Raw genomic sequence first — 22,144 nt, 5'->3', positions numbered from 1 at the left:
GAACCCTGAAATTTCAGTTTTAACACCGCCACGACGTCACCACACCAGTAGCATGACAAACCCTTTAACACCGCCATGACGTCATCAGTAGTCATCAGTAGCATGACGTCACCGTTGTGCTGTCCGTTGTCATGGTAGAACGTCAATGACGATGAAGTGTGGCATGCTGACACGGTCACGGTAGGTAAGATTTTCTCGCCCTATTTCTCTACTGAAGAATGACAATCCGTTTTTCACTGTTAGGATATGGTTTACATAATAGGATGTTATCCCTTGGAATCCTTTTGTACCCTTCCTTCAGTTATGTAATAATCACAAAGAGATTGTACCGACAAGCACAATGCGACTCTGAGTCTGAGACTGGACTCTGACAAGGCGCGCGGGCACAACGGGACACTGGGACTAGAATATGACAAGACAAGCAAAACATGACCGCGGCACTAACAACGACTGAGACGGGACTCCGACAAAAAAAGTAAAATGTGGCGTTGAGACGGGACTCTGACAAGACAAGCCATAATGCGACACTGGGACACTGGTTGCGGTACATGTAAATGTACTCTTTATCCTTCATGTAGTGTACAATGGATACACAAAAGTCGAGACGACGGAAAAGAAGAAAACAACACATGATTATACGTACGAAATAATATTCAATAAAACATCAAATAAAATACTGACTTACAACTGTAGATCAACAATCGGGAAAAGTGGCCATTCACTGAAAAAGACTACGGACATACATGTAACAGGTCACGTCCCTAACGAGTTGTTCTCCGCCCGGAGTTACCGGCGCAACATTAACTTTCCGTCGGACTCCAGCAATTTGTCTTCAGAAACGACTCATGACGGCCGGATGAGCGCATTAACACTGACGACGAATGGGTGTTTCTTTCAAAGATGCGCCCAGTTGAAATTGGGAAAAGCACAATTGGCCATTTACTTGATACAACTTTTATGAGATGGTTCAGTCTGATAACTTGGCACTTTCAAAACAAGGCTTTTGTCTCAACCGCTTTCGTCGGCTAAATGTACTGCTGGTGGAATGAATGTGTCTCTCCTCTCTCCACGAAGGATGCTAACTCGACTTTGCATCACCACGACCTCGCCATCGGCTTAAGGCAGAGGTCATGGTCAAGACTGAAAGTCGTCAGCCGTCTATTTTTTTTTCAAATTAAAGTCCCTTTTTGTCTTCAGCTGCGTTCACGATGGCCGAATACTACCAATTGCCTTAAGGTGCCTTTCCTCACTCACAGATAGATGCAAACTTGAACTAGAATTATCTCTACTTGGAAGAGCCCGCATGGTCATGACCTCCTCTTGTGCGGCGCAGGAGTCAAGGTCAAGCCGGTCAAGGCTAATGACAAGTCGTTTGCTGTCCTCAATCGTATTGAAAGATGTCTCGTGACTCTTTTGATCTACACATGGCCCCGGTAAGCTCTCATCGCTTCCAGAACTCTCGATTTGTTTCTTTGCGCCACCCAGCGACACTCGCCCTTTCGTTGCAATCTTCTTCCCTCCTTTTTGGTTAGTTTGGCCATCATTTTTCTTCCGTCTTTGAAGTTTTTCCACTTTAGCCGGTTCATCCAGGTGGACGTGAAATTGCAGCGAGTCGAATTCCTTGGTGTTTGCGTCGATGTCGCGAAGTATTGGACAAGGGTAGAGGGCATTGATATCCAGAGGAGTACCAGTGTGGAGGTCTGCAGCGGTCTTTGCAACTTCTGGTGGCTCAGTCGCCGTTTTCGCACGAACTTTCTTCGTCCTCTTTCTTTTCGTCTGCTTCTTGGGACAGTCCGGGTCGCTGGGGACGTTGAATGGCTTGAGAGCGCACTCGCAGGCGGAGTCGTGACTGCAGGAGGGTGTGACGTTATTCAGGTACTGATCCCACCTGAAAAAAGGAAAACTTATCATTTTCGTAGTGCCGGAGAATGTTGGAGAACGACTTGACGCATAATGCCGATTAATAATCGGCATCTTCCCAGAGATAATGGACGGAATTCGAATTTACTTGAACCTGCACTAGTTTTGGACTGAATTCTCAGACACTACGTGACGGCCGCCTGCCAACTTACTTCTGCTTGTTTGGCTGTGGTACATTGATACAGCACTGGGCGACAGCACGACCCAGGTTGAAGTAGAATCTGTCAGGAAATTCTGGAAGAGTTAGCGATGTCGTTGACTGGCCATCTGAAATGAAGTGGCGACGTGAATATGGTTATGTTCAAGGCAAAATAAGAAATCTGCCAGATGCAGAAGCGTATATGCATTTTAAAGGCTGGTTAGACTAGTTGGACCATCAAGAGATTCGGAGGCAGTCATAGCCCCAGGGCGATGTTTCGGTTTGAAATGATGACATTCTCGCAAGTCTATGCGACTGAAATTGTTGTCGCCGTCTTGATAGTATCTCGTTCTTTACAAGATGGTGAATAGCCGGGAAGATAAAATGTATCTTACCCTTTGCATGATCTTCATCGGAAAGGTTACCATAAGGATCGAATGGGAAGGGCCAGCTCTCTGGTGGGCGACGCTTGTTCTGTTGGTTGTCGTGTTCTGTTTTTCGCTTTCTGAAATATGATGTCGAACGGAATGTATTGCAGGGAGATGCTTGAAAAGCTATGTGGTGCTTTCTTTCATCTGTTAACGCTGTATTCCTGGTTGAAACTGTATGAAAGGGACACAATGATATGGCTACATGTATTTGCATGACACACCCGATCTGAAGCCAAACGGGTCAAATAACACGTCTACACGACAATATTAGTTTCTCGACTTCGCCGCCATATGACCTGTCAGATGCAGCCCAGGAGATCGAAGAAGTTACCAAAAACAAGTTCATGTCTACAACTTCCGAAGTAGGATGATCAGAAAAACGAGTTCTATATTTCTTGGAGTATAGAACAACAGTCAAATACTTGGCCTACCTTCCAACAGTGTTTGTCGTCTCTTTTCCACTAGCCTTCAAATTTGTCGCACTGCTTTCTTCTGACGAAGATACATCTTGACGGAGGACCTGGACCATGGGGGTTTTAGGCGCACCGTTCTTCTGCGAGGCCATCCGTACAACAAGGGGTACTGGGCCACGTTTTGCCGCCGGTAGGTTCACCGTCATCGTAGTCGAGATGCCACTGGCACCCACTTCAGTGGAGACGGGAGTGAGGTGTGCTAATAGTGATCCGTTTGAAGCGGATGCAGGAACATGGCTGCTTGAACTGGAGGAAGGAGGATTTATCGCCATCATCTGATAACTTCCACTGTCGGGTTGGATAAAAGGCAAGTTTATCAATTTCTCATTACGTGGTACAGACAAGTCCAGTGGCACTGACAGTTGTGGCGGTTCTTCCTGATGAAGAGATTGTAGCTGAGGAACTGTAGTGTCAGTAGTGCTGGTCGACAATGATGCTGTGGCGTGCGTCTCGTTAGGTTGTGATATAACTGAATGGGTTGGTCCATGACTTCTAGCACGCATGGTGTTCTCTTTGTTTGGAATCGATTTAACGGCTGTGGTGACGGAGCCACTTGTCGTCAACTGGACGGGTTGCCCCGTTGGATTGACGAAGATGGGCAAGTTGATCACACTTCCATTGCCGTCTGCATTGGGTACGACTTGGATTTCAGCTCCCCGTACAGGTTCGTTTAGCATATCGACTGTCCTGGAAATGGTGAGAGGACTGATGGTCGTTTCATCGAGAGTCGCAATCCTCCTTGGAGGTCTTTGGGGTTTGGGCTGTACCACTTCCTTCGGTTTTCTTCCACGTGGCTTTGCAACCTTTCCTCTGGTCGTGCGCTGCGTTTGCTTACAGGAAGACACGACATTAGGGTTATTTCCCGTAGTCTCTAGTTCTACACATCTATAAAACTTCCTTGTTCTATTGTCGATTGTCTTCGTAATTGCTTGGGGTTTCTTGGGAATAGATGAAGGAGATGATACCATGGCAACTGTCTGAATCTGAGAAGACGTGCACGTCTTCAATTGGGGACCGTCACTCTGATAACAGCCTGTCTTCTTTGACATTTGGGTAGTGGCAGCGTCTCTTTCTTGGATTGGCGCCTCTCTTTTGATTTCCTTCCGGCTTGCTGGGACATCACTAACCACGGCATCTGCTCTCGTCAGCATGTTCGTTAGCGCAACTTGCGGAACAAGCTGTGGCCTGCTGATGTTTAACAGTCTGTACCGACCAGTAGCGGGGTCAAAGTTCATTTGCAGAGGTATCGACTTTGGTTGTACTTGCAGACGCTGGCCAGACACTGCTCTCGGTGCCTCTGGAAAAGAGTCTGAAAATGAACGGACTGAAAATTTAAGCTGCACGTATTACACAATCCCTCAGAAGCAGAAACATTTCATGGAAGTACGTTGACAACTTTTCAAGGGGTTTTAAAACCGAAAATCGAACAAATCAGCCACCAACGTTTTCTGTTGAGTGGGACTGGCATGGTGACACTATGTCTTGTATGAGACTCCCTAACGCCGCTAAAACATGATTCGGCGGTTTCTGGTGAAATATCAAGTTAAAAAATAGGCAAATGAAAATGTACAGGAGTGGTAAGACTTTTCAAGCTATTTGTTTTGATAGTCATGACTGTTTGGTCGCAGATCATACCTTGTTTTATTTGACTTGGCCTGATAGCTCGCAGCGACTCTGCTCGGTGAAGGTTGGACTGACCCGTCAGACTGCCTTCCTTACAGAATTCCTCCCAGAGTGGACTTGTCGAAAACGGTGTGGGTGTGTCTTTCTTTTTTGCAGTCATCTTTGGCCGATAGGTCCAGCCTGGGGCAAGAGAAAAGGTACATGCATCAATACTATGATTGATTGACCAAAGAAAGCGGTAAAATTCACTAAACGTATTGTTAAAATCATGCAGGCATCACTCGGAGTCGGAATACGTCACGATTCGATTCGCTTTTACGGACTATAAGTGAAAGAACATCTAGGGCAATTTCACTTTCACACTTCAGGATGATCATTAGGTGCAGCCGTCTGATATTTTCACGCAAACGGAGGACAGGGTAGCACCAATCAATTTGTCAGAAAGGTGTTTGCGATATCATTACCAAAGCAAAGTGTATTTGATACTACAAGGAGACAATTCATCATCATTTTGACGAATTGATTGTCCCATTGTCCCCATGTCCTCACCGCCACTAATGTATAAATCTGATAGGGAAAAGCTATAGAATTTACGGTACGTGCCATTGGGTCGGCTTCGAAAACTAATTTTACCTGGAAACTGCACATTGTGCAAGGCTTTTATCTTTGCGGCCTGGTCATAGAAAGGCTGCTTTTCCTCCTCCGTCATTGCCTGCCACCGATCCCCTAACTTGACGCTGATATCCGCGTTAGTAGCATGTGGGAGCTCCTTGCAGAGTTTGGTGCGCTCTTGCCTTGCCCAGACCATGAAAGCGTTCATTGGCCGTTTGATTTGCCCATTGCGATTCACGCAGTTCGATCGTGGGGTCCGATACATTTCTTGCGTTCCTGAAGTCAGCGATGATATGAAGAGTGTAAGACATTCGAGTGCAGTAGGAAATACTAGTACTATGACTCTGCTGAATATAAATGTGGACGGGGTCATGTGATGAGACTATTGGCGGGATTTTACCTGAACACCACACCTTAAAACGTCGCCGTTTCATCAATAGTCAAAGGTGTTTCTTTTAATACTGCTGGCACTTATTTCCGTTTCTGTTATATGTGCTAAACCTTCCTATTGCGTGTCTAAAGGAAGCGAGGCCTATCAACGGAGTGTTACTTTACTCAGAGACTTGAAAGACTCTGCTTTACTGTAGCAAAGCCTTACTGGTCTCTTCTAGTACTACGTTCATATCTAACCAGCCTAAAGTTAACGTTATAACCATATAACCAACGTACCAGGGACGACGTTCCGTCTAAGTGGTCTCCTCCTCGGTTCTTGTTCGATCATTCTCAAGGTGTCATCGTCTGTCGAAGACTTCAGGAGCTTGATTGCTGCAGCGTACGACTTTCGGGCAACCCTCCCGATATTTGTAAGCGGAGTCACTATCTCTTTTGATGACTGCCCGGCGGGGCCATGGGCTGCGGTGACTGTGGTGGTGCTGCAAGTGCCAGAAGTATGTGTGGATTGTGGTACAGGAGCGCTGGTGGTAGACGAATGCACGGGAATCGCAACCGCCCGATAGGGTGGTTGTGATGCCATCGTCGGATCATATCGAGGAAGTAACAGTTTTCCTGCAGGTGCTGGTTGTGTCATGAAAACCTTCCCGTCCGAATTCATGAATGAGATAGGACCCTGTCGCGGAGGTATCCCGGGACTCTGCCTGGAAGTGACCTGATCGCGGAGCTTGTTGGCTGCGACCTTGTCCGAAATTGCCTTCATGATGTTGCTGATCTGATTTGGCGTGGTCTGGTTTGGCATTGGAGGGACAAATACGGCCCTTTGGACGTTCCCGAGAACGGTGATCTTTTTCTGGCCTATGGTGACCGTTGAGAACTTCTGGGGGGCTGGGAACGTTGGTGTGGGACTACAAGGACTAGGCGTAATCGTTGACATGGTTGAGGAAATCACCTGGAATGGACGAGGCTTCACTTGCTCAGCGTTTACATTACTTGGGGCAAGTTTGAGAAGGTTATTGTGAGATACAACAGGGGATTTAACCAAGCTATGTGTCTGAGTCCTTGGGAAGCCCATCCGCTCCCCCAAATTTGGGTCAAGTTCATCCTGTCCGTCAAGGAAGAGTGGCGAGGGCTGAATTTCAGTCAACTCCGTGAGTGAGTATGACTCGTCTGGTTGTGATGACTCTTGCGACGACTCGCGTGTTTTGTTCGGTAGACCGGCCGTGAGTCCGATTATTTCGCTTTTAGATTGGTCGATTGTTGACGCCATCACGGGATTTCTACTCCGATGTGTCGGGAGTTTCACGTCCATTGCGACTGGACGTCTTATCTGCAAAGGTGTAATCATCAAAATTATACTTCGCTGTTGCATCATTAAATACAAAGTCCGCGTGTAAAAGAAATCGGTTTCCCCACTCGGACACCGACTCCCTGCGGATGTCTCATCCGGCGATTTATCTAGGAGGGACAGGTTGTTTTAAAACCAGTCTACATGTATTTCAATTACTAAAACTTATCTTTATTGCTGTCTTAAGTTAACTTGAACAACGAAGACGGGCCATAATTTTTTTTGATTTGATTTTGCTGGGCCTCGGGAATATCACAATTTGCACATTTCGTGCTCAATGACACTTTTGACAGACTGAAGTCGTGAAGACAAACGTCTCAATGCATAGCAATGAAAGAGATGGAATGCGTTCCTGTCGGGGACAGCCCAGTCTCCTGCCAGTCGCATCATGGACGCCGACGGATCGGGGAGTGACAGACTTTATCTGCTGGTCAATTCAATGCTCCCAAAAATTCCCTTTTGATATTTTCTTAATCTTGTGCTTTTCTCGTCTATTCATTTATTGACAGGGTCAAGACTGACAACCATGTGTGGTGGTGTATGAATCACTCAATCAGTCGAATGTTATCTGAGTAGTCGTGTCACTGTCAGTCACTGACTGAGTCAGGACATGCACAGCGGGGATTGCTCCGCCGGCATCCCAGCTTTACTGCGACTCGACTTACACTGACTGGCATGCTGACAGTGTCTCTCTCTGTCAGTGACAGTGAGATACTTACCCCACCGAACCTCGTTGCTTTATTGCCACAATAAACAAAAATGGACAAATCAGAGAAATCGGGTAGGTTGTGACCTGATCCTGTACAATGCAATCGAGATCGAACAATGACGCAACGTTATCACGCGCAGGCGTTCGCGGCGTCATTTCATTGTGACGTTACGAAAGTTCCCTGTGACGCAATCTTCAATGACGTAATTTTTGCTCCTTCGACGTTCGTGACGTCACCTGGTTAATATGACGTCACTCATGGCGCGAATTCGCAGTAAAAGTTGAACAAGAGGCCGGACGCAATCAGTTGGATATCGAATATCTATCAAACATTTTCCTCTTGGGTGAAATTTTGTATTTACAGTCAAAGAAAATTGAAGTTGGACCATGTTTAGCCAAATTCAATGTCAAGCAGACGCTGTCACAACTATGCCCCACCACTGTTTACTGACTGTATACTCTGCTGATAATTTCTGTTTTATTCAGCATAACCTTATTGTGGACAATGTTTAAAAATCTGCTTTGTTGGAATGGTGGACTATCCTGTTTGAAATTCATAAGCTTCTGATGTCTTGGTTAAAAGACATTGGTAATTCAGCTTCAACATGGGGTGATATGAATAAAGACTAGCAAATGCTTTTACTTCAATTTTGTACAGAAAGGCCTAGTGTAAATATACATGAAGTTTTAGATAAAAGCATTTGCTAGTCTTTATTCATATCACCCATGGTGTCCTTCAGACAATCAATAATACTGTAAAATCGGTCAGGAGCTGTCCCATGTTTTGGTACCCGACAAGTTAATCCCGAGGGGGTTGAGAATAAAGATGTTCCTGGAAATGGCCCAGCGTTTCAGGTTTGGTAGGGCATCTTCTAGAATGAGATAGGCAGGCATATTTTTGGGTACGTTTGGACTGGACTGAAGCTGCAAGGACATCTCGTCGAGATGTCATCTTTTGAAGGACATACAGTTATTGTGAGAAGTTGCAAGGGCATATCCATGTCCAGAGGCTGGGGTCATGAAAAAAGCATGTACTCGCAGGCCTTTGGGTGATGTATTGAAGCCAAAACATCACCTATCATCATATCAACTCAAATCGTGAATATCTATGTTCAAAACGTTTTATTTATATAACTATGTACAAAGCTATAGTCAAAAGGTGATCTAATGAATTTTGTTTGTACAATCATAAAACATTTACAAGTATTTACAAGAAGGAATTTGATATGAAAGTAAAAGGGTCAGTTTGCTTTGGTCACTGACCCAGATGCAGGATGCAAAATTACTGATATAAGACATCTGATCCAATCCCTTGTGTTGACAAGACTGGATTATTGCAACAGCCTCCTTGCCGGCATTACCAAGAACCTAATGCACAAACTCCAACTTACACAAAATCATGCAGCCAGGATTATAACTCGAACTCGTCGTGACCAGCACATTACACCCGTGCTCAGGAGGCTACACTGGCTTCCTATTCCTCAAAGAATTGACTTCAAGGTGTCACTCCTTTTGTTTAAGTGCAAAGCTGACCTTGCCCCATGCTATCTATCAGATATTGTGCCACTGTATGAACCCAGCCGATCCCTGAGGTCCCAGAACCTAGGTTTGCTCCAAGTACCCAGGTACCGCCTGGCATCATATGGTGGCAGAAGTTTTGTGGTGTATGCTACGCAACTCTGGAACAGACTAGACATGAATGTGCGAAATGCTCCAATTGTGAGCACATTCAAAAAGGTGCTGAAGTCGAGATTATGGTGACTTTGTTTTCAAAGCGCAGCCGAGCACTCATACGTTATTGGATAATTGCGCTATATAAGTCTCATTTAAATTGAATTGAATTGAATCAATCATCGGTATGGAATTTTCACGCAGAATTAACTCAAGTAGAACCAAACTAACAATAGGCATGAAAGTATAGGCAAAATATATCAATATAGAATCAAACTAACGGTCACAACAAAAACAAATAAAAACTAATTAAAGCACAAATATTTCCATAATGATAAATACCATGGAAGGTGTTTTGGTTTTACAAAACGTGAACACCAATGCAGTGATGCGAAACTTGCAGTAATATCGAGACAATATGATTTCATAATTATTCATTTCTAAGACCAACAGAACTTCATCATGATCAACTAACTTGAAATAGTAGTGAGGTTCAGACATGTCAGATGTTGATTAGAGAACACGGTGATATGCACACAGTTTCATTGCAATTCTGATAAGAGGCAATGCGATATCAGTCGTCAAAGTGCAACCTTGTTTTCGGATCAAAATCTGCAACTCTCTCATGGACACTTTCAGCATGATTTTACAAAATCATTCCAATCTTCTATAAAGCATGCCCTCTGGGGCACAAGTATTGGCTCGTGTACTCATATATGTATGCTGTACACTGAAGGGCATTTTGTTTGAGAGATGTCAGGAGTGCATAATGTTATTTACCTTACAAATCAATAGTCTACAGAATATGCCAACACATGCTGGCTGGGTGCTACTGGTAGAACATTTACTGACTGATGGGCCATGATCAAAATGATGTTCAGTGTTCAGTCAGAAATTTCAACAGTGGATCTCTCACCATCTATCTGTAGCAAAATCTTCAACACTTTCAAAAGAGAAGACCTTAAGAGTTTCACCAGAATGTTCAATTTGAGAGGAGAATGTGTACAAAAACAATGTAAAATCTCAAAACAACTGGCATTCATCAAACTTCAAAGCGACAGTCCTCTTACTGGTGATCAAATTTATAAGACATAGAAAAATTCACAACTTTTATCAAAAGTATTAAATGGACGTTTTTTTTTTTAAAAAAGAACAATATTTCATCCTGTGATTTCTAAAATGTTACAAATTGTTTAGTTTTTTTGTAATCCCTGATCCTGACACACTTTTATCAAGGATCTCAATGTCAAAGAACGTAAATGCCCTTAATAGCAAGTCATCACTAGTAGGCCTACTAATGTCACACTATTCAAGGGAGCAGTGTCCAATCAATCGGTGTTTTCTTTTCCTTCTCTAAGCAGTCGTTCACCTTGGAGAAATGCTTGCAGCCGAAGAATCCTCGGTGAGCAGAAAGTGGCGACGGATGGGGTCCTTTGATTACATGGTGCTTTTTCTGAAAACATGGAATATAAAATTGAGTTGGCTAAAAAAGGGAGAATTTCTCTTTCAGTCCTGAGAGTGTCCATTCCACTGTGTAGTATTTAAGCTTAAGAGTTTTAGAGGGGCACTGCACCCTGCCTTTGCTCCATTTTCTCTTTTTGCCTCCCCTTTGACTTTTTTCCCTTGCCCTTGGCTAATTTTTTCACAATCGACAGTGCATCAGAAGACAATTTAGGAAGAACTCACTGTGTTAATGAAACTGCCTTTCTTCTGTGCATAACCTCCCCAGAGGACAAAGACAATACCACTGTGATGGCTGTTGAAATACTTGATAACTGCATCTGTGAATTTCTCCCAGCCTTGATCCTTGTGTGAATTGGCTTGGTGGTCTCGGACGGTTAGACAAGCATTCAACATCAGGACACCTGGTAAGAAAGAGAGAAAATAAACTTAATAATGAATGCTCAACACAGCTAATAACAGACATCTCCAAATGCAACCTTGTCTATCTAACAAAGCTCAAGGTATTCAGACAGCATTTCTGGTACTCCTTCATTGAATAGATTCATAACTCTTGATTGTCCCCTTGTCTCAATTCATGTTGTAGTGTATTTTAGTCTTTGCAAGGTTCAATTATCCCACTTGTGTGCTGGCCCTCGACAACCGAATTATCAGACGGACAGGTTACATGTTCCCTGCCTGATACCTTTTTCTGATCAGCCCAACTGACAAAAGAGAACACAGGTGCTAGTACTTGAAGCCTGATGGGCTCCATCTCAAACACTGTCAACTCATGCATTACTAGAAATTCAGTATCCGTCTCTCTAGTCCAAATTCAGTGAAGTTCTTCTTACCTTGCCTTGCCCAACCTGTCAGGTCCCCATGACTGGGCTTCTTGAATCCAGGTATATCATTCTCCAACTCTTTATACATGTTGACCAGACTTGGAGGTGGTGGGACACCTTTGCGCACACTAAATGCAAGACCATGGGCTTGATTTGGACCGTGGTAAGGGTCTTGCCCCAAGATAACAACCTGGATCTGGAAAACAGGACACATTTTACATGTACTATTATTAGTGTTACTAAAACTGGCTTTCTTGAACAATAGGCAGACCTTTGGGTTTCCAGACAGATGTCTCTTTTATTCATGTTGTTTCTTTGCCAAATAAAGGCAACTGAAATCTGGATTATCCCACTTGTTGGCTTGCCCTAGACAACCAAATGATCAGATGGACAAGTTACTTCAACAAAGTTGTCCTTTGGGAAAGTGGAATGTCCAACTATATCGGACAACCAGACGTCTTGACACAGTTCCAACAAAAGATTGTTATCATTGCTTTTCTCTGGCCAATGGTCATATTATGCGGAGTTCCATAAATTGCTTGCAAGAATGAATTTCATGCATTACTCAGCTCAATTCTTAAAATCTTGATTAGAGGTTCAACAACTTACCAGATTGACATCACACATCTGTGTCCATGAGAAAACCTGTTCCTTTGGAGGGTAAACTGTGTTCTTCTGACGTTCTTCAGCCAGCATCTTACCAAGCTGAAACGAGAAGTAAGGACATCTCAACTACCAGTACATGTATTTGTATTCTCTGAAGCTTTAGAGTACAATGTAGATCAAACATCTTGGATTTAGATTAATTGTTTCTTTCTCATTTATACACTACCATCCAGACACAGAACGCCAGTTCTTGTCTCGCAGTCACACCTAAAACAGAAGGACTTCTTAGCACAATGTGAAAGTTGGTTTTGCAAAGAACTATGAAATCTTATCAACTGAGCTTACAAAAATCCTTCAAAACATACACTTAATACACACCCTGAGGAAATAAGGCTTTGAAAATTCAGGCTCCAATGCCTTGAACCAAGACGGACCGATATTTGTTAATAGACCATGACTTGCTCTGGACGCCTTGATCATTTTTGCTGACAGTCTGTTTTGTTCAATCTTGAGCCTCTGGTCCGGGGAGAGAGGGGCATTTTCCTGGTCTTCATCTGAACTGCCAGATGCTTTAGGTGACTGTATTGGTGTCTTGTTTAATCTGTTGGCAATGTTGAAGTCATTCAATCTCTGCTTCTTGGGTGTGATTTCATCACCTGTTTCTACATTCTGAAAATCAGAAAGATTCGATAATGAAATCATTAGGGCGAGGCCTCGAAAAAATATTGTAGTCTGTACATTGCTTGAGAAGAAATTGAATATTACAGTTACACTTCTTCTACCTGTAGTCGTAGACGAGTCTTCTTTGATGTTTGTAAACTAAAGGGATGGGGGTTCGGCCGAAACTGGCATATTCAAACTACGTTGCGCTATGTTGTACCGCTACGTCATGGGAAGATTGTGTGTAATATTCATATTGCTATGGCCGGGAATTAATGTCATTTATGTAATGGTAGGGCTCACGACGTGGCGATGCAAAGTCGATCAGAGTAGGCCTAGTATACCTTCATTTTTACCATGAAAATTTCATTTTGCCCAAATGTATATGTCTGAAATCACATGCATGCGACATTCACCAATATCCATGCATATTGTCACACTGCACATGCATAGCTGTGCATGACTTGTCATTGTGCATGCATGTGACGTGTGTGGTACTGTGCGAGTGTTGTACATTCGGGAAGTAAAAATGGAGAAATCGGATTGGGATTTTATAACAACTTACTGTGTTTTTGTCTCCAAATGCCCTCTTATTCTGGCCCGATGGCGAGAAGAAGTTCGAGATTTTAGACTGGCCGATCATTTTCGATTGCAGTATTAAATGCAAATATTGAAAGTTTCGTGTTGTTTTCCAGCAACAATGCATTAAAACATCGATTTCCCGGGAAATTATTTCGTCTCCCGCGAAATATCGGCGAGCTAATGCAATCCAATTTAACAAAATGCGACCAATCAGAATCCGTTTCTCATTTTCCTTCAACCTCGCCTCGCTGCCATCCTCGTTCAAAGTTGTAGACCAGTTCCGAAACTGGTTCCACATCCCGTCGGTAGTTATTTTCCACTACTACATACATAATACATGCAACAGTGTAGTCGGTTTGGTGGGGGACCTTGAACAATACACTTAGCTGTCAACACTCATTCTCAATAAGGGCTTGTACTGGATTACTGGGACAAGAGGAAAGTGTTGACGTTGAGAAAAAACACCACCAGTCAAGTTGTCTTCATGTGGAATTGCCTGAAGAGAGTTAAGGAGGCAAGCGTTCAGAATCATGAGCCAACTCATCTGCATTCATTGAGATTGACTCTCAAAATTCATTCTTTAGTGCAATCAAATATTGGGTGGATTTCTCTTCTGCATTGGGGGATGCCAATAACAAAAACAAGAATAACTTTGAAAATGAGGGTAATCACAAAGTCGGAAAATTATCTTTGAACTACAAAAATATTTCATTTTATTCAACTCATCGAGGCAGTGACAGAGGTGTGTAAAAACATCAATTCAAAAATAATTCACAGGCTAAAAATATAAGATGAAACTGTGCACATTTTGTAATTAGCTTTTGGAGTACTAAAATGTGAAGTGAATGGCTTTCAATGTTAAACAATGCTAAAAATATAACATGAAGCGGTGCACACATTAATGGTATATAGTTTTTGGAGCACTCTAATGTGCATGGCTTTCCACACCTAGGCAAATATAATTTAAAGGCTAACAAATATCAGATGTGAAACTGTGCACATTTTGGACTTAGGGTTTTGGAGCACTCATGGCTTTCTTCGTCGATGAAAATGTAAACAGAATAAACTTTAACCCTTCCAAGTATATATTTTTGTGTGAGATCTTAGCTTCATACAAGTTTTTGTGTACCCGTATATAAACAACAATTTAATTCCAAAAGGCAGGCCTTTCAATTACAAATCCATTTTGGAGAAAGTTCAGTTGAGCTGAATAATGATATCCTTCTAGGATTAAATTCCCATTTCTCAGCATTCATAAACTACCTCTTTCTTGAAACCCCAGATAATGAAATACATGACAGCCACCAATAAACCCAAACTATCAAATACAGGGTGTGCTCAAAATCATGTAATTGAAAGCTCTGAATAAGATCAACAAATAAGATCAACTTTAAACTGCACTGTCAATAGAGCAATGCCATAACTTGAGTCTGAGATCAAAATCAATACAAATTATACACCTTAAAGATCTCATGATCTGTCAAAAACAACTTGACATTAAAGGCATATACTACAGCAAAACAAAGGCACCACCTAACAAAATATTTCTTCATTAAAGAAAACAGACATATCACTGTGATGAACACATCAAGATCTAATTTGCAATGCAAAAACTGTCTTCTACTTGTTATGTATCATGATCTCTTGAATGAAAGAATGACCAGCAGGCCAACAATACATAATTTCACTCTCTCACTTTCAAATTCTGACAATACATTATCAAACGTACACAGTGTGCTGCACATCAAAACGTACAAAAAGTTCTTCAAGTTTGATTACGACAAAGTATTCTCCTTGAATGAACCTCAAAAGTCAACTCTCTTGAGTAAATACATGTGGCAACATTCCAATTCTAGCACAACGTCATTCTTTGTTATCCCTGTTCTTGTTGATTTTATCGCTCCACAATATGATTGATATGTCCCTGAAAGATACAACAAGACAAAACATTCAGAAAAGCAAAAAGTGAAATGTAGCAGTTTTCAATTGAAGAAAACTCTGGTACAATCAAATCAACGGTGGATCATGGAATGGGGATGAGACAGAGATTCACTGGGATAGACTTAACTCATCGAAAGTGGCGGATTCCATCTCCCAAATTTCTGGATCTGCCACAGCATCAAGGCAATTTAACTGCATCCTCACATGCCAGTGTCAAGCCCAGGATGTTTTCCTTTTACCCACACTTTTTCACCTCGTTCCTTCAAGTGTCCTTAGTTATAATGGCATCCCAACCCCAGTGGTTTTCAATTTTAGAGCTCAAAATAATACCAATATCCTGAATGAACAACTTACCCCTTGGCCTGCGAGACATTGGGCACATGGCTTAAAGTTGTTATTAGCTGCTTTGTTCAGACCGGCAAGTGGAAAGCTGTTTATTGGAAACTTGCATGCTGGACTTGGGTTATTCTGAAAAAAATAATCTTTAATTGAAAAGAAGCCAGGATTTCCAATTCAGTCCAGACAGTGAGCTGATAAAAGATATGTAAATTATTGGATCCTCGGTTTGGATACCAAGGGTACATCTCCTACAGCAAGTTTTTGGTAGTGGAGATCATGGTGTCCACAAATCCAAACAGAATCAGTGCCTGGTTATTCAAAAAATTGGGCTCTGACTTAGCTGAATTTAGTTTGATTTTAGAAGATTCTAGCACAGCAAAACTTCAAGCTGGAAGAAGGCCTTTACAGACTTCACAGTCAGCAACATAACAAGTCCTGACTTACTGCTATTTGAGATGTGTTGCATGAGTATTGGTGATTCACTTCAACTCTTTGTTCCTGTGGTTGGTATTCTTCACAAACCATCATTTCTTGATCTCCTGAAAGGATGAGGTGAATGTTAGATATCACAATCTAGATTATAATCTAGAGATTATGTTCTAGTTCACAACTTTTGGGGTAAGGTGGTAAATTTAAAATGCAATTTGGTCTGGTGGCCTGCCAAAACAGGGAGTGGAGAGCACTGGAGTGAAATCACACAGAATTTATCCTTTCTCAATAAAATCGACCCAAAATTTAACACTTAATTTTGGGAAGAATCCACTTCACCAAAGCAAAGTTTACTCACCTATAAATTGCTCACATTCCCCAGCAAAAGTAGGCAATGTATTGCCAAACTCAAGGCCTTGGCAGTGGCGTTTCTGAAAAAGGTAAATTCCAAAATTAATTTTAGTTGTCGAGTGGCAATTGAAAAATACATGTACTAGCATCTGGACTATTTCATAATTGCCCGAGGTTTAAATCGCCCCAATTTGTGGCGACGGGTGGTCACTGAATGCCACAACAAACCATATTTTTAACGTGATTGTGATATGGATATGTAGGTTATAATGTAATTCATATGTGTATCATGTATATGTAAATTGTAATTGTATATAGCTATACATATCATCACACCTGTAACTGTGTTGAACGAAGATCAGCTTCTCTATATCCTGGCGGTATTCCTTGTACACCATTTTCACAATATTCAAGGGTCGAAACCATCTGTGTGGGGCAGTCCTCTCTCAGGTTATGTACTGTCTGTATTTCATCATGTACATCTACACGCGGTCTACCTAATGCGCGTCCGGAACAATTTGTGCGTCCGGAGCGCGTCCGGAAGAGAAAGTGCGCGTCCGGAACAATTTCCTATGTAAATATGAACTTAATGTTGCATTAGATGGCTTTAATAGCATTTTAATTCCATGTAGAGAAAATAAAATTGGAAAAAATCTCCTTGGTGACTTTGTATTTTACAATTTTCAGCGGGGTGATTTGGGTGTTACACAGCCATCAAATCCCAGTTTACTGACGTTTCTCCTCAACCAATTGTTGTTGCATTTGCAGAATTTCGATTAGACTGGTATCTGGTGTCTCAGCACATGGAATGCCGTCAGAGTGTCTTATCATTGTTAATTTCACAAAAAATCAGAATCAAATATGTTATTGAAAATCACTATACAGTCAAAGTGTCAATTAGTGAGATGTGTTCACATTAATATGTAAAGAGCAATCTCTAGTGAACTCACACAACTGTTTGACATGGGGGAGCCCCCCAAACCCCCGTCCTTCTGACATACTTAGCCAGTACGTTGGGGGATGAGTCCCCCAAACCCCCAAAAGTATATTTTGTGAGAAAAATAAGTGAAAATTGTACTACTTCTTTGATGTGAGTGTATCCTTAAATCCACTGTCATCACTAGATCCTTTGATAATAAGCCATAGCTAAATTTAAGTGTAGCCAATTAGAAATTAATCTAAAAAATAAGTCCCCCCCCTCCCGGGCCCACGCTGTCGAATGGTAGAAAAACTGGCCTTTTTATTTTAATGAACAAGATATATACCCAGGAAAATAATCATTAAGCTCATCTTTAGTTGAAGCTCTTAAAACCGCACTGAATTTTGTTGACCCCCTTCCCCCTTCCCCCTCGATCCCCCCCTCCCCCCTAAAAGCGCAAATTGGCTTCACAATAATTGCTATTGCCCCTTATCCCACGGCACGCAAAGACAAACTCATACCGACTTAGACGACCACAACAGGAGAAGGCGCGTAAGGAAGTTGGGATATGGTATGGCATGAGTAATTAACCACCTCGCTGAAAATTGTAAAATACAAAGTCACCAAAAAGATTTTTTCAATTTTATTTTCTCTTCATGGAATTAAAATGCTATTTAAGCCATCTAATGCAACAATAGGTTCATATTTACATAGGAAATTGTTCCGGACGCGCACTTTCTCTTCCGGACGCGCTCCGGACGCGCAAACAGAGTTCCGGACGCACATTAGGTGGACCCTCTACACGTGCATTTGAACCGGTCGTAAGTTGAAAATTGGAGTTTTCAAAAACTGTCACCATGAACGGCCTTTTTCTTCCGCAAGGCATTTTTATACAAATTATGTCTCTATAGAGTGAAAGGAATGTATATATTTAGTTGTCACTACAGTATTTTGAGATCTGATGAAGAAAACAGTAATTAAATTCGGAGCTTTTTCCTTTGTCTAAACAGGAAGTAACCAGCATTTGTTTACCCGCGCCTGCGCATTTCCATTTTAGTTTCGACAGCCGAACGTTTCGTCCGCCGTTCTTTGTTTATTCTGCGGGTTGGTGAAAACAATCGACAAATATCACTATGTCTAAAGCACATCCACCAGAGTTGAAAAAGTAATGAAATATTTGATACATCTTTCACACTTCTAAATCCTTATTTTCGTGATCAAAAGTGTTTATAGAGCTTTATGGTGTCTTTATGATATGTCTAAATAATGGCTGCTCCCAGAAGAGCCGGTGTGTGCTGTATATTTTGTGTACATTGTGTACATGATGTACACTCCGGATCCTGTGCATTTTGCAGTTGCACTGTGCAAACAGAAAATATACCCTACCGGTCCTGTTTTATGTATGTGGTCAGTGCTTTCTTCATCCTTATTGCCCAGTTGAGAATATTCAGGCCCATGACCTGAGTAACGTGTACGAATAACGGACAATATCACTGACACAGTTCACTCCACCATGTCAGCGTCCCCCATGCCCGTCCATGACCATGAATGATGAATAGCTTGATCACTCCATGTTGCTGTCTATCGTCGGCATACATCATCATCATTTATGCATGCATGTCGTTTATTCTCAACAAAAAGTACTGAATATGTTGACTGATGTTGCACATGTTACCGTGAAGTCCAGAAGTAGTGCCTTCACTTCAGATTTCCAAAATAAACATGGTGAAAAGGGCGTACTTCAGTGCTTTGACTTTGTGTATTTTTTTACTTAAATTTTGGTATTTGATTTTAAGATCATAACATTTCTTATTGCATCTTTTTCAGGTACATGGACAGGAAATTAACGTGTAAGTGTAAAAATGTTCTGTATAGTGTATCTCCTTTCTAAAAAAGTCACGGGGATAGGTCAATTGCAGCTATACTGAAGGAAATCATGCCAAGGCAATCACATCATTGGCAAAATTGTTCTCTCTTGACCATGTGAATGTGATAAGCATCCTTCTCTCTCTCTGGCAGTGGCAGTTGTTTTAGTGCATCATACTGCACAAGTTTAATAGCTCCTCAATCTGTGATATGTGGATTAGGTAACATTTGTGACAATCGATCAAGATCCATGCTGTGAATCAAGACAACAAAATGGTATAAAACTACTTCTTGTGTTTCAGTAAAAATCAATGGTAAACGTAAAGTGCAAGGTGTTCTCCGTGGGTTCGATCCATTTATGAATGTGGTCCTCGATGATGCATATGAGGAGAGAAAGACAGAAGACAACAGGACAGAACTTGCTTCAATTGGCATGGTGGTGAGTGTCTGTCAATTTTAATCTAGAGACCACTGCGCAGATTTTGAGGATCCAAAAAAAGTTGTCTTGGGAGACAGATTTGTCAGTTGTATCACCATTAGTCTTTTGTCAAGTACTGACAAGTTCGTGTGTACTAAGATAACTGTTTCGATATAATCTGTTTAGGACAAAAAATGATAAAGGCCAACACTTTGCCCAGTAAAAGACCCAGGGGAACAGTTTTGACCCCAACCTTGCTGAAAGTCAGATTGGTGCTATAATTTAGATTTCTGCACTTATCTCAACAAGACGAGAGAGTTTTCCAAGTGTCTGAGAACTGCCTGGCCAGGTAAAGCCCATTTTCCGGAATAGACCTCGGGAAGGAAGAGCCAGTGATTAGTCTACTATTGACTTACAAAATATGTACATGAGTATGCGATGAGATGAAATGAACATAGCTGTACTTGCTGTTACATTTCTTCTTGATTGTTTGTCTGAACCCAGCAGCATTACCTAAAATTACATGATCAAAGTAATCTTACAATCTGAATTTTCATTCCAGGTTATTCGAGGAAATAGCGTCATCTTATTAGAGTCGATGGAACGAGTATGATCATGTGAAATGTGACCTCCACGAGGCTGTTGTGTGTTTTTATAAGTGACAATGACACTATCAGTACATTTACCATCATGACATCTTGTCAAATATCGAAGGAGGATTTCAATATGAAATCTGCTTTGTAATTGTATATAACAGTCTACCCATAAGTTGAGGGATGTCCGCATGATTCAGCAATTACATCATGGGCGTTTTTTCCTGTCAATCTTATTGAAAGGCCCTATTCAATTGGAGCATACAGATTAGCTCTAATAAAGTGCAGAAAATGAATCATGTTGAAATTATAACCACAACTTCTTGTGTGGAACTGGTCAACAGTGGTGTTGCAGTGCTGGACATAAGATTTTTGTAGGGGGCACATTTGAAGGCCATTTTAGATAAAGTGGCCTTCTGTCGTAGAAAACATTAAAGAAAACTTAAAGGGCACAAGGCCAAATGGCTATATCTAGTGCCAAGTGGCCAATAGCCTCAGTGCCTTGGCTTATGTTTTGCCCTGATGCTGTGGGTTTATAACATTTCTATATAACAAAGTCTGTGGAGTCTTTCACTGCCATTTCATTTTGTCCATATTTTTGTTTCATGTTGACTTGTGTGTAATAAGCAAAAAGATACCAGGGGTGCGTATCTGGGGATAATAATTGTTTGACTCGCTCTGTGGATATCCAATTTTACCAGTGAGTATGACTCTAGTTTTGTCAAAGGTCTCTGAGAAGCACTCTTCCATTCCTATATCACATTCATAGCTCATTCGAAATCATCTCCTTGCACTGAACTTGTATTTTATAAATAAAATAGTGTACTATAACACTGATTCTTCTGTTTTATTTCTGAATTCACTATAAATGAAGATTCATCTTCGCTAGTGCAAAGATTCATCTTTCCAACATGGCCAGATGGAAGCATTCCATTATTACCAGCATGGCCCAGTTGTCCCCAGCATGGATGAGATGCACAGTCCTCAACATGGCAAGACAGAAGCATTCCATCACCAGCATGGCCCAGTTGTCCCCAGCATGGATGAGACACACTGTCCTCAACATGGCCAGATGGAAGCGTTCCATCACCAGCATCTCCTCAGCAAAGATGAGACACACTGTCCTCAACATGGTTAGACGGAAGCGTTCCATCACCAGCATGGCCCAGTTGTCCCCAGCATGTCCTCAACATGGCAAGACGGAAGCGTTCCTTCACCAGCATGGCCCAGTTGTCCCCAGCATGGATGAGACGCACTGTCCTCAACATGGCAAGATGGAAGCGTTCCATCACCAGCATGGCCCAGTTATCCCCAGCATGGATGAGACACACTGTCCTCAACATGGCAAGACGGAAGCGTTCCTTCACCAGCATGGCCCAGTTATCCCCAGCATGGATGAGGCACACTGTCCTCAACATGGCAAGATGGAAGCGTTCCATCACCAGCATGGACCACTTGTCCCCAGCATGTCCTCAACATGGCAAGACGGAAGCGTTCCTTCACCAGCATGGACCACTTGTCCCCAGCATGGATGAGACGCACTGTCCTCAACATGGCAAGATGGAAGCGTTCCATCACCAGCATGGCCCAGTTGTCCCCAGCATGGATGAGACGCACAGTCCTCATCATGGCAAGATGGAAGCGTTCCATTACCAGCAAGGCCCAATCGTCCCCAGCATGGATGAGACACTCTGTCCTCAACAATTCTAGATGGAAGCGTTCCATCACCAGCATGGCCGAGTTATTATTATTATTATTAAAAGCATTTTTATAGCGCTTAACGTTGTTAAAACTTCTAAGCGCTTTACAATTTATAATAAAACATAACATTAATACATG

General features: G+C 42.1%; 3 protein-coding genes across 7 annotated transcripts; 1 reads left to right on the top strand and 2 right to left on the bottom strand.

Moving 5' to 3' along the window:
- The first annotated feature begins 33 nt into the window (after positions 1–33).
- LOC135489466 (small nuclear ribonucleoprotein G-like) lies at positions 34–21,138 on the top strand. Of its 2 annotated transcripts, none has more exons than XM_064774831.1 (4): positions 34–180; positions 19,256–19,278; positions 19,597–19,733; positions 20,275–21,138. In XM_064774831.1, exons 1-4 carry the CDS (start codon positions 146–148, stop codon positions 20,323–20,325), a joined length of 246 nt encoding a protein of 81 aa, XP_064630901.1. In that variant the 5' UTR covers positions 34–145; the 3' UTR covers positions 20,326–21,138. The 2 variants fall into 2 exon arrangements, with proteins under 2 accessions (XP_064630901.1, XP_064630902.1); XM_064774832.1 differs by lacking the exon at positions 34–180 and adding an exon at positions 18,480–18,593.
- LOC135489062 (uracil-DNA glycosylase-like) lies at positions 8,768–13,597 on the bottom strand. 3 transcript variants are annotated; one of them, XM_064774166.1, is made up of 6 exons: positions 13,433–13,597; positions 12,586–12,876; positions 12,211–12,306; positions 11,611–11,797; positions 11,003–11,181; positions 8,768–10,769 (listed from the first exon to the last, which is right to left on the bottom strand). In XM_064774166.1, the coding sequence occupies exons 1-6, from the start codon at positions 13,571–13,573 to the stop codon at positions 10,626–10,628; spliced, it is 1,038 nt and encodes a 345-aa protein (XP_064630236.1). In that variant the 5' UTR covers positions 13,574–13,597; the 3' UTR covers positions 8,768–10,625. The 3 variants fall into 3 exon arrangements, with proteins under 3 accessions (XP_064630236.1, XP_064630238.1, XP_064630237.1); XM_064774168.1 differs by lacking the exon at positions 13,433–13,597 and adding an exon at positions 13,224–13,310; XM_064774167.1 differs by lacking the exon at positions 13,433–13,597 and adding an exon at positions 13,212–13,292.
- On the bottom strand, positions 14,162–18,443 carry LOC135489465 (uncharacterized). Of its 2 annotated transcripts, XM_064774829.1 has the most exons (6): positions 18,234–18,443; positions 16,846–16,998; positions 16,517–16,589; positions 16,174–16,268; positions 15,745–15,858; positions 14,171–15,373 (listed from the first exon to the last, which is right to left on the bottom strand). In XM_064774829.1, exons 1-6 carry the CDS (start codon positions 18,312–18,314, stop codon positions 15,344–15,346), a joined length of 546 nt encoding a protein of 181 aa, XP_064630899.1. In that variant the 5' UTR covers positions 18,315–18,443; the 3' UTR covers positions 14,171–15,343. The 2 variants fall into 2 exon arrangements, with proteins under 2 accessions (XP_064630900.1, XP_064630899.1); XM_064774830.1 differs by lacking the exon at positions 18,234–18,443 and having other exon boundaries at positions 14,162–15,373; positions 16,846–17,078.
- Positions 21,139–22,144: the final 1,006 nt, after the last annotated feature.

The sequence above is a fragment of the Lineus longissimus genome, chromosome 6 (assembly GCF_910592395.1).
Source record: "Lineus longissimus chromosome 6, tnLinLong1.2, whole genome shotgun sequence".
Lineage (NCBI taxonomy): Eukaryota > Metazoa > Nemertea > Pilidiophora > Heteronemertea > Lineidae > Lineus > Lineus longissimus.
Note: the sequence above shows the minus strand (reverse complement) of the source record. Positions and strands in the feature narration are given on the sequence as shown.

What these genes read in the sequence shown, in the direction of transcription:
- LOC135489466 (XM_064774831.1), top strand. Translation starts at nt 146, where the DNA reads ATGACGATGAAGTGTGGCATGCTGACACGGTCACG. An exon ending in GGCATGCTGACACGGTCACG is followed by an intron (nt 181 to 19,255) that starts GTAGGTAAGATT and finishes CATCTTTTTCAG; the next exon opens with GTACATGGACAGGAAATTAA. An exon ending in CATGGACAGGAAATTAACGT is followed by an intron (nt 19,279 to 19,596) that starts GTAAGTGTAAAA and finishes CTTGTGTTTCAG; the next exon opens with TAAAAATCAATGGTAAACGT.
- LOC135489062 (XM_064774166.1), bottom strand. Translation starts at nt 13,573, where the DNA reads ATGCATTGTTGCTGGAAAACAACACGAAACTTTCAATATTTGCATTTA. An exon ending in CAAAGCCTTATTTCCTCAGG is followed by an intron (nt 12,307 to 12,585) that starts GTGTGTATTAAG and finishes TTCTCGTTTCAG; the next exon opens with CTTGGTAAGATGCTGGCTGA. An exon ending in AAGGCAGTTTCATTAACACA is followed by an intron (nt 10,770 to 11,002) that starts GTGAGTTCTTCC and finishes CCATGTTTTCAG; the next exon opens with AAAAAGCACCATGTAATCAA.
- LOC135489465 (XM_064774829.1), bottom strand. Translation starts at nt 18,314, where the DNA reads ATGCCTTGCGGAAGAAAAAGGCCGTTCATGGTGACAGTTTTTGAAAAC. An exon ending in TTACGACCGGTTCAAATGCA is followed by an intron (nt 16,999 to 18,233) that starts CGTGTAGAGGGT and finishes TTAGGTAGACCG; the next exon opens with CGTGTAGATGTACATGATGA. An exon ending in GGAATGTGAGCAATTTATAG is followed by an intron (nt 16,269 to 16,516) that starts GTGAGTAAACTT and finishes TCATCCTTTCAG; the next exon opens with GAGATCAAGAAATGATGGTT.